Consider the following 11,881-nt stretch of genomic DNA (forward strand, 5'->3'; position numbering starts at 1 on the left):
TAGGAGGAGGAGGGGAATTTACCTGAGACTCTTTGGAAGCTTTTGAAATTTGGGCTTTAGTATCTGGGCTTATTGAATCAGCTACTGGGCAATTTTTAGGGTCTTTTTTGTCATCTAAAACCTCCCTTTTATTACTCTCTGGCATTTGTAAATTTTTCTCAATTTTAGGTGGGTTTTTTAAACACTGCTGCATGGCTGCCATTATTGGGAAGAAGGAGAGAGGAAAATTATGCTTTTCTTGGCTTTCTTTCTTATATGCTAAATGTGAAAGAAAGTTCCACACCTCTGGATCAGATGTGTCTGTTGATAAGATCCAGGGTGCAAACCCATGCATCTCATTCCAAAATTTTAAGCTTTCCTCTTTAGAAATTTTTAATCCTCTGGTTTTAAGTAGGATTTTAAGGGAACGAATTTGTCTTTTCTTTTGACGTGATTCTGAGTTTCCCATTGTAAAGAGAAGATGTTAAATGTTTTGCAGTAACTTGGCACTGCTCTGACAGGCAGGAGTTTTAAACTGTAGAAAAAAATTGCCTGTTTTAAATCTTTTGTCTAAAAGCTGCTTTTGCAGGTTACCAGCCCTTAGGCTACAGGAAAAAAGTTTCACTTTAAATCTTTTGTCTAACTGTGAACCACCCTGAATTCCTAGGTGTTCTGGCAGGGACTAGGTGTGGCTCAAATGCTCTGAGGCAGGATAACAGAGCTGACTTAGAGAAATCTGCCTGACTCTAAAGCTTAGAACTTTAGGGATTTTTTCTCTTGCAGTATTGAGATAGAAAAAGTTGGGTGAAGTGGCGGTTAGGAGGAAATTTAGAAGAGATGAAGAGATTAGATTACCCTCCTGAAGGGGAGGAGGGATACTCATGGATCATTTGCGTTTCTGTGGGGCACCAGCTCCTAGCTGGCACGAGGTTCAGAGGTTCCACGTTGTGGCACGAGCTTCAGAAGCTCCACGTTGTGGCATGAGGTTCAGAAGCTCCACGTTGTAGCACGAGGTTCAGAAGCTCCACGTTGTAGCACGAGGTTCAGAAGCTCCACGTTGTGGCGCCAGATATAGGCGAGCACGTGCTGGGCTCTCAGGGTTCCAGTGCGCACTCCTGGGCAGTGAAAGTTCCTCCGCTACTGAGGTCTACTCAGTCGATCCCGTCCCTATTTCACCCGTATACCTTCCTCAGGATGTGAGGTCCACTGGCCACTTGGACCACACGGGAAGCGTATGAGGGACGGCGAAAGCCAGGGTGTCCGTGAGTCGGCGATGGAGGAATAGCGCCCCCCAGGGAGACTGGATCACAGGATTTAGTGTTACAGCTCAAGACAAGTGACTCAGCTCAGATCTCAGTGATTCAGCTCCAGCTCCAACTTTATTGGGGTAAAACTAGGACTATTTATAGTGTAGAGACAGCAGAAGAAGCCTTAGCTGATAGGTACTTTTAGGATGCCTCATTTACATAGGGCGGTGGGCTTCTATCAGGCTATCAGACAACGCCTGATTAAAAACCTGGTAGCTCCTGTGCCGGAGGGCATGTATTTGTGGTGAGCACTTTAAAAGAAGAGTCAGGGAGGATGCCAGGAAGGCACTCTGCTATGAAAGGAATCTGCAGCACATGGTTTCCGAGCTCGTGAGCTATCCGGACGTGAAGAGACTTCTACTTTGCATAACAGAGGACCCCAACACTTAGGGAACTAGTTCTTCCAGTTTCCAAAAGGCACCAAATTCCTTTACTGATTGTAGGAATTTGGAGGCCCTTTCCATGGGTAACCTGACCAAACAAGAATAAAAACTTGATAGTGATGTTAGCGGTTTCTTAGTGAATGACTTAGATGATCTATCAGCAAAGACCAGTGTCAGCTATCCCTCACAAGCTCAGAATCTCGGTAGTAGACAAGTTCTTCCAGTTTCCAAAAGGCACCAAATTCCTTTACTGATTGTAGGAATTTGGAGGCCCTTTCCATGGGTAACCTGACCAAACAAGAATAAAAACTTGATAGTGATGTTAGCGGTTTCTTAGTGAATGACTTAGATGATCTATCAGCAAAGACCAGTGTCAGCTATCCCTCACAAGCTCAGAATCTCGGTAGTAGACATATTGGTGCATAAAATGCACTTGTATTTTCCTTACTCTTAATTGAATAGGTAACCAAGTATTATCAGATATATTTTATTTAAAAATGTTTTTATAATCATTTAATTTTATTTTATGTGTATGAGTGTATTGCCTGCATGTGTGTAAGTGCACCCGTGTCATGCAATGACCATGGAGGCTAGAGAGGGTGTCAAATCCTCTGGAACTGGAGTTATGGATGGTTGTTAGCTGCCATGTGGGTGCTGGGATTTGAACCCGGGTACTCTGCAAGAGCAGCCAGTGCCCTTAACTACTGAGCCATCTCTCCAACCCAGAGGAGAATTTTTAAATGGAGAGAAAAAAAAAATCAACTTGAAAGAAATAGACCCCTTTAGGGAGAAGAAACTTAACAAATAGCATTAATATTCTTAGAGTTGGAAGAGACTATATTCCATAAAAGAAAAAACCAAAAACTGTAAAGAAAAAAGCTAGAAATGAAAAAAAATCAAGGTAGATATGAAAATGGAAGAAATTTCCCAGCAATTAATGTGCAAAGGACAGAACTGGGAAAATAAGAGAGAAGAAACAAGAAAATTTGTGGACCAATCTGAATAATAGGAAATAGTGATGCTGGCAGTAAAGAAGATAAAATAGCACCTGCGGCTCACAGAACATAGAACTGGGGTAAAGAGGTCACTAGTGAATCTCTCAGTTCTCATTACCGAAGCTGCCTCATGCATCAGAGGACCAGGAACACAAAGATCACAAATGGACAAAGTGTAGAGATTAAGAGTCTGCAAAATGCTGGTTCTTGGACAGGATTCCTATATTAACCTTCACCTACCCAGTGTTCAGGGAAGAGGGATTGAAAAGATTGTAAGAGTCAGGGAGGAGGTGCACGATCATATGGAAATAGTGTCCTACAAGTTCCTGGAACCCTGCTCATTTGAACCCACAGCAATGGTGTCAGCATACACAGGTCCCTTGCAAACTCAAGCAGACAAAAACTCAGCATAGAACTGTGGAAGTTGACAGAAGGCCCCAATCTTAGCTGAAGAAATATTGGCATTTGATTACTGCTGGAGGAGGAAGAGCTGATCTTCCTAAAGCAAGAGACTCTACGTAGGCTGACTAGATCTCCGTGGATGACCTTGCACTGAGGAACATCTGGGGACACTAACGACACAAAGGCCTTAACACAAATGATAGAATGTATGAATTCCAGTGGGGGGCTGTGAGGGGGTGCCAGTGGGGAAGGGGGTATAAAGATGATTAAGATGGATTGAGATATTTTGTATAAAATACAGATATTTTCAGTGGGATTATTGAAGGTCACACCTGAGAACTAAAGAACATGAACTGCCAGACTGAATGGCCCAGTGAATGTTCCCCACTGTGGAAGGGACTAGACCCACCTGAAGGCATAGTTAGTAGTGTACATTTTCAGAAAAACAAAGTATTTTAAAGTTTTCAAAGAAGAAAGAGAATAGGCTAACTGCAGAGGATCAGGTATCAGAATGGCCTTAGACTTCTTGCGTGGAGCATTGAATGCTACACAATGGAAAGGTATCAGGGAGATGTTTCTGTATATCTTTTTACGCTGTTTTTATCTTTGAATTTTGCATCTTTTGTGTGCATGACCCATTCAAAACAAAAATAGAATTAAAAAAGCATACTACCAGCATAATGGGTATTTTTGTTTATTTAGTAAGTGTATTTATCCATATTTATTAATTCTACAAAAACTTATTGATGGCCAGAGAATCAGAGAGTTAAGTGATTGGCCAGGCCTGGAAGTCTCCTCCTTTTTTGGATGCTGAAACAGTAAATAGCAGGGGTGCCATGACAAGAGGTGTTGCTGACTGCTGAGGTCAGCAAGGGGAGAGGTGAGCCCTGCCTCCACGTGGGGCACACAGGACAGCTCTAAGGACAGTCGCAGTGTTGCACAGCCTGTTTTGTGACCTCATTTTTGACATGTTTTGCAACTAGCATGTTTCTAATGGTAAAATATCAAAATTTGTAATCTTTGAGACTTAAAAGGCTTGGGGGGGAGAGAGAGGAGAGAGAGAGAGAGAGAGAGAGAGAGAGAGAGAGTCCACGGGGGCTCATGTGGAGGTTAGATGACATTTTTGGAGTTGGTTCTCTTCCACCATGGGATCTAGTGATCCAACTCAGCTCCTCAGGCCTGTGAAGCAAGTGCTTTTACCTGTCTTGCAGACCCTGATGTGTGGAAAAAGTTAGCAGCAGTAATAGCTGCTGCTAGAGATGCACCTAAACATGTGCATACCTTCAAGAACATGTCATATTGTTTCAGGGCAAAATTCCCTCCATCTGAGGGATGGAGGAGTGAAATATTGAAGTGTATTAGTACACGGACAGTGAGCTTTTCAAAACTTAATAGAAGGGAGAAAATTAAATGTTTTGTCCTAAGGATCATCTTGTAAATGAAGTCCACTGCAAAGATTAGTTTTGTTTGTGCCTGCTTGCCCTCTTCCAGTGTTTTGTTGCTATTTCCGCATCTTTTCTTCTTCTGGTTTCTAGCTGTAAGTGCTCTTTACTGTTATTTTAATTAGGCATTTTATTTTGTTTTGTTTTGGGCAGGGAGAGTATAGTTTGCCACTTTAAAGCAGGAATGTGTATTCTTTTTATTTATGCCTTTTCTTTTATAATGTGTGTTACAGTCATAGTAATTGAAATGTATTATTAAAAACCAAGCCGGGCGTGGTGCCGCATGCCTTTAATCCCAGCACTCGGGAGGCAGAGGCAGGTGGATCCCTGTGAGTTTAAGGCCAGCCTGGTCTACATAGTGAGTTCCAGGACAGCTGGGGCTTCAGGGAGACCCTGTCTCAAAAAGACCAAAAAACAACAACAAAACCCCCCCCAAAACCAGAGAAGTCATTCTTTTCCAAAACTACTCAGCATGTGATATAATTGGATGGTTTAGATGAACAATTATAGTATATTTTCAGTGGGTAGTATTTTGTTTCTAGTATAGTACTACTTTGCCTTCTTTGTTTGTTTTTTTGAGACAGAGGGTCTCCCTCTAGCCTCAGCTGGCCTGGAATCTGCTATGTAGAGCAGGCTGGCCTCTGTCTCCCCAGTGCTGGGATTAAAGATGTGTGCCACTACACCTAGCAGGTTTTTAGATTAATGATTGAGTTCATGGTTATAAATATGTTATTCTATCATGTTTTTAATAGCACAGAATTCAGAACTTCAAGGAATGGCAAATGAGATTGAGGAAACATTTCAGACTTCCCAGCAGAAGTGGAAAGAAGAATGTAGACGATTTGAACATGATTTGGAGGAAAGAGACAATATAATTCAAAATTGCAATCGAGAATATGATTTACTTATGAAGGAAAAAAGTAGACTAGAAAAAACTCTACAGGTAAAATATTTTTCATGAAGGAATTTTTCTCTGTATAATATTCTTTGAGCTGTAGATGTGTATTACCTGAAGTTTTCCTTGGGTTTTCCTCCTTCATTTTTCCCTCTGTTCTTACCATTTTAGAGCCATTTTTCCATGTCTCTCTTGTAGCTTCACCAGTGTATGAATATGTATTATGTATACTAATTTTTTGAAAAGCATTTGAGAGCTCTACTCAAAACGAAAAGGCAAACAAGGCCGAGGCTGTAGCTCAGTGAGTTGTTGCCTAGCATATTTGAGGCTCTGTGTTTGATCCCCAGCACCACAGAAAAATGAAAGAAAAGAAAACAATAAAAACTAAACAAAGACAAAAACTATAACCAAAAAGAAAAAAACAAACTTGTAGTACACTGTAAAAAGTTAAGAACATATATCCTTTTTTTCTAGCAATATGAAAATGCGGAATTTTAAAAATATAGGTCCTAGATTTCAGTTTGAATATTATAGAAAACTGTGCTTGACAGTGCTTCATTATGTAAAGCATATTCTAGAGGAATTATGAAATGAAAAATACTTAATCTTTAAAGATTATTGTGAGGTATATTTTCCCATAGTTTTTGTTTTTATTTCTCCCTGAAGTGTAAGTGGGGTTTAGGATTGATATTGACAGTCACTTAAGTGGCAGATTTTGAAGTATCCATCCTTGCCATGATTTCAGAGGAATAATTTAAATTTTAAAGAAGATAAAAATGTAAGAATGCTCTATTTTACCACAGTTGTGCATTGTTTCCCTTCGTTTTCACTAAAAATGGTTTCATAAAATATTTAGTAATTTTTAAAAGTTGTGCAGTGCCAGCCGATCAGCTTTTATTTTCTCCCATCTCCCCTATCATGTCTCTTAACCACTTGCTCTACCCTGGTATTTGAATGGTGGTGGTTTAGGTGCGGTTGATATTGGTGGCATGGATTATTTGCCCACATCAGTTGTGACACCATGAAGAAAGAAGGGTAGTGCTAGCACTTCTTGCAGTCAAGTAGCCTGCAGTTTAAGGTGTAAAATCTTGATAGGATCTTCACAGATGCTCAGGACATCTGTTTTTTTCTGAACTCTTGTGTGTGTGTGTGTGTGTGTGTGTGTGTGTGTGTGTGGTCTTTTTGAGACAGGGTCTCTCTGAAGCCCCAGCTGGCCTGGAACTCACTATGTAGACCAGGCTGGCCTTGAACTCACAGAGATCCACCTGCCTCTGCCTCCCAAATGCTGGGATTAAAGGCGTGTGCCACCACGCCTGGCTTTTCTGAACTCTTAAGCACTGAGATCCTTAAGGGACTTTGGGGTTGAATAGGAGTCACCTTTTAGTACTTAGGGGAAAGTCTCAAGGCTCTTGTGGCTTTCTAAATGTGAAAGTTATGAGGGTAATGTTTATAAAACAGATCCATATGGTCAAATACATTTCTTTCTCATATAAACCACAGAATTTTTCTCTGTTTTAATGGAGACTTTAGTTTTTAACCCTGTAGGTTCAGAAAAATTTGGTCAAATGTATCTGCATACATAAGAAATTATTATACCTTGCTTAAGTTAGAAGGGTGATTCTAATTTCTCAGTCAAATTTATATCCTGATGATCAAAATGATAGTTTTATTAAGATTTTAGCATGAATTATTGTTGTTATTATTTGAGTCAGTCTTGTGTATCCTTGACTGTCTTTGAACTGTCTTCATAGTCAAAGATGACCTGGAACTTCTTATCCTGTTGCTCTACCTTCCAAAGCCTGAGCTCATAGGTATGGGCCACCATACCTAGTTTTATGCAGAATTTGGTATTAAACCCAGGCCTTCATTACTTGCTAGGCAAGCAGTCCATTAACTGAGCTACATCTCCAGCCCCAAGATTTTATAAGTAGGCAGAAATCTTTTGTACATTTTAAACTAGGGTTGAAAGATACAAGGTAACCTGTGTTGATGTAATAGTAAAGCACGATTTTATTCATGTAAAGGACGCACTGGAAAAACATCAGCAAGCGAAGAGTGAGATGGAGTCTCATGTCAGGGAGACAACATTGGAGGAGTTTAGATTACAAGCAGAGCAATGGGAAGCAGAAAGAAGAGAGTTACAGTTTATAGTACAGGTATTCTGAATGCTTCAGTTCCTTAATGTATCTTTTTGATGCTTATGATATTTACATTTTATTAACAGAATAATTCACTAGCTCACTCCAGGGAAAATAATTCCTAGTTGTTGATCTCTGGAAGGCCATGTTTCACCTGTAGTTACATGAGGACAGGATAGTGGTTACAAATAGACACATTGTTTTTTTTAAAATTTATTATTTATTATTTTTATTTTATGTGTATGCGTGTATTGCCTGAATGTAGGTAAGTGCACCCATGTCATGCAATGCCCACAGAGGACAGACAAGGCTGTCAGATCCTCTGGAACTGGAGTTACGGACAGTTGTTAGCTGCCATGTGGGTGCTGGGATTCAAACCTGGGTCTTCTGCAAGAACAATCGATGTTCTTAACCGCTGAGCCATCTCTCCAGCCCCCACAAATAGACACATCGTTATTAGAGTTGGATAACTTCATTGCATAAGCCCAGGCTGGTCTTGAACTTGCTATGTATCTCATGCTGTCCTTGAACTGCTTATCTTCCTGCCTTCACTTTCTGAGTGCTGGAATTATAGGCGTGAGCCACCATCCTTGCCTAAAATAAGTGATTTTTAAAAATTAACTTTTTATTAGTATATATTAATTATATATAATAACAGCTTTTCTTTGGACATTTTCACACATGTACATAATGTATTTTTATCATTTTTTCTCCTATCCCCCTCTCTTGTTACCCTTTCTTCTGCCGATCCCCTTCTTTCCAACCACTTCTCATTTTACTTTCATGTCTGTTTTTGTTTTTGGTCCCCATTGTGCTTATTTATAGTTATCAAAGGAGCCTGGGTGAGGGGTTATCATGGGAGCATGGGTGAGGGGTTATCACGGGAGCCTGGATGAGAGATTATCACGGGAGCCTGGGTGAGAGGTTATCACGGGAGCCTGGATGAGAGGTTATCACAGGAGCATGGGTAACTTACCAGTGGATATACCATGGAAGACAATGTCTCTTCTTCCTCAGCAACAGTTAACTGCCTATAAATCCTCAGGGATGGGTGGGGCCTCAGAATTCCTCTCCCCCAAAACAGAATGTTGACAGACCCACTCTTGTGCAGATCTTGTGCAGGTAATCACAGCTGCAGTGAGTTAAAGAGTACAATGGCCACATCATGCCCTGAAGACAGAGTTCCACAGTAATTCTCACCTTCCTCTGATTCTTGCCTTTATTCCCACTGCCTCCTCTTCTATGATGTTCCTTGAACCTTACAGTGGTTGATATAGATGTCCTGTTTAGGGCTGAGCATTCAACAGTCACTTAGACTTAGCATTTTGACCAGTTATAGTTTTCGGTAACTGTTCCCCACTGCACAAAGAAGCTACTCTGTCCAAAGCTGACAGGAGGGTGCCTTCTAGCAGTTTGTTAGGCACATCATGTCCTAACGTGAAGTAGGTTTCCCACTAGTGCCTGTGTCCTTCCTAGCCATGACTTTTGACCAGATTTACAATAGCAGACATGAATTCTGTGAGGCAGGCCTCAGACCCAATCAGAAAGCAGTAACCCTCATAACGAGCCATGTCACTATTATATCAGTGAGCATATCCTGCCTGTCATGTTCATAGTGTAGCATACAGGGTCCACAGCTGAGGAAGACTGTTGATGACACTTCTTCCCCAGTAGCCTGCATAGCACCTCCTGGCACCATGTATCTTAGCCAGCAGGGAAGAAGCTTTGAGCTCAGTTCCATTCCAGTTTCTGCAAAGTGTATGGTAACTTAAGCAATAGTGTCTAACCATGTAGTTCTGGTAAGCAACCAATAGCAGTGGCAGTAGCCTGTGTTCTTTTGGTGTGAGGGCTCAGAAGCTTCACTGGTCAACAACTTGTAGGGAGGTAGCTAACCCCTAGCACTAGAGTTTTCATTCAACTTACGGCTTCTGGACACACAGGGTACCTCCATTCAAAAATCCCTTTAAAAATTGTTTTTTAATTAGCCTACAAAGTAACAGGTTTCTTTATGGCTTTAAAAAAAAAAACAAAAAACTAGTACTTAGTTTTGATTGACCCTTTCTCCTCTCCCAGCTTCCTGATCCCCCATTCCTTGCTTAGACTTTTCCATCTCTCATATTCCCCGTCCTTCTTTTCAAATCATGTATGTTCTACTAGCTACACACCAAGCTTCTTCTTCTTCCTTTCACAGGCCTTTTTCTAGGTTCTTGGCCTCTATATACACTCCCATATAAATACACCTATCTAAAAATTAGAATTTAAGGTCTACATAGGAGAGAAAACAATCAGTGTTTTTCTTTCTAAGCCTGGGATACCTGAATTAATATACTATTTTGCAGTTCTAGCCATTTTCCTGCAGGTTTCATAATTTCATTTTTCCTTACTGCTGAATAAAATTCCATTGTGTATATGTGTCACACTTTCATTATTCATCAGCTGATGGACATGTAGGCTGATTCTACTTCCTTGCTATTGTGACTAGAATAGCAATGTACATGGATGTACAAGTTTCTGTGGTAGGATATGGAGACCTTTGGGCATATGTCCAGGAGTGGTATTACTGGGTCATATGGTAGTTCTAGTTTTTTTGAAGAACTTCCACACTGATTTCCACAGTTACTGTGCATGTTTATAATGCAGGAATATGGTAAATAGGAGTTCCCCTTTCCTTACATGTCAAGGGCCAGCAGTTGTCATCATTTATTTTCTTGATGATGGCTGTTCTGACTAGGGTGAATCTTTTTTAAAAAATATTTTATTTATTATTTTTATGTATATGCATGTATTGCCTGCATGTATGTAAGTGCACCCATGTTATGCCCTTGGCGGACAGAAGAGGCTGTTGGATCCCCTGGAACTGGAGTTATGGACAGTTGTTAGCTGCCATGTGGCTGCTGGGATTTAAACCTGGGTCTTCTGCAAGAACAGCCAGTGTTCTTAACCACTGAGCCATCTCTCCAGCTCTGAATGGAATGAATCTTAAAGTACTTTTAATTTCCGTTTCCTTGATGGCTAACGATGTTGTATGCTTTAAAAGTATTTATTGGCTATTTGTATTTCTTTTGAGAACTCTTTAGCGCTGCAACCCATTTTTTTTTTTTGTTGGATTGTTTGTTTTCTTGTTGCTATTTGAATTTTTGTTTATTCTAGATAGTAATCTGTCAGATATATAGCTGGCCAAGATTTTTTCCCATTGTTCAGGCTGTCTTTTCACTCAATTAACTTATTCCTTTGCTGTACAGAAGCTTTTAAATTTCAAGAGGTCCAGTTGTCAATTGTTGTTATTCATGAGTAGCTAGAATCCTAGTCAGAAAGTCTTACCTATACCTATTTCTCTGCCTTTTCTTAGCAAGTTCAGGACTTCAGGTCTTATGTTAAGGTCTTTGATCCAGTTGGAGTTGATTTTTGTGCAGAGATAAGGCTCTAGTTTTATTCCTCCACATGTAGATGTCCAGTTTTCCCAGCAACATTAGTTGATGAGGATTTCTTTTCTCCAGTGAATATTTGTTACATCTTTGTCAAAACTAGCTGTCTGACACTGCATGGCTTTATATCTGGATTTCCTATTCTATCCCTTGATCTACATGTTGTTTTTGTGTTAGTACCATGCTTCTTCTTCCTCTTCTCCTCCTCTTTTTTTTTTTTTTTTGGCTATTACTCTAATACAATTTGAAGTTAGGTTGATGATACTGCTAGCCTTATTTTTTTTTCCCCTTTTAGAATTGCTTTTGCTAATCGAGGTTTGTGTTTTTAAATGAAGTGTAAGGTGGCCTTTTCTATTTCTGTGATGAATGGTGTTGAACTGTTGATGGGGATTACATTGAATCTGTAAATTGCTTTTCACAAGAGAGCCATTTTCACGGCTGCTCTAATCCATGAAAATGGGAAGTTTTTTTTATCTTCTATAGAGTATTTTAAAGTTTTTATTATAGAAGACTTTCACTTCCATGGTTAGGTTTATGCCAAAGTGTTTTTTATTTTTATTTTTTTAGGTGACTGAGATTGTTTCTCTGATTTATTCCTTTTTTATTGCATCATCATCTATCTATCTATCTATCTATCTATCTATCTATCTATCTATCTATCATCTATCTATCATCTGTCATCTATCATCATCATCTCATCTATCTTCTATCATCTATATGTCTATTGATGTATCATCTGTCTATCTATCTATCATCTATCTATCTATCATCTATCTATATCTATCATCTATCTAATCTATCAATCATCTATCTATCATCTATCTATCAAATCTATCATCTAATCTATCATCTATCATCTATCTATCTATCTATCTGTCTGTCTGTCTGTCTATCTATCATCTATCTAATCTATCA

General features: G+C 39.7%; 1 protein-coding gene across 2 annotated transcripts in view; it reads left to right on the plus strand.

Moving 5' to 3' along the window:
- The window catches only part of Ccdc171 (coiled-coil domain containing 171), a 484,039-nt gene that overhangs the window by 37,301 nt on the left and 434,857 nt on the right, over window positions 1–11,881 (plus strand). For both annotated transcript variants that reach the window (XM_029565763.1, XM_029565764.1), the window contains exons 5-6: window positions 5,261–5,451; window positions 7,428–7,559. In XM_029565763.1, the coding sequence (XP_029421623.1) occupies window positions 5,261–5,451; window positions 7,428–7,559 (323 nt within the window). The remainder of the gene's footprint in view (window positions 1–5,260; window positions 5,452–7,427; window positions 7,560–11,881) is intronic.

Source organism: Nannospalax galili, unplaced genomic scaffold (assembly GCF_000622305.1).
Source record: "Nannospalax galili isolate Female #2095 unplaced genomic scaffold, S.galili_v1.0 scaffold98, whole genome shotgun sequence".
NCBI classification, from domain to species: Eukaryota; Metazoa; Chordata; class Mammalia; order Rodentia; family Spalacidae; genus Nannospalax; species Nannospalax galili.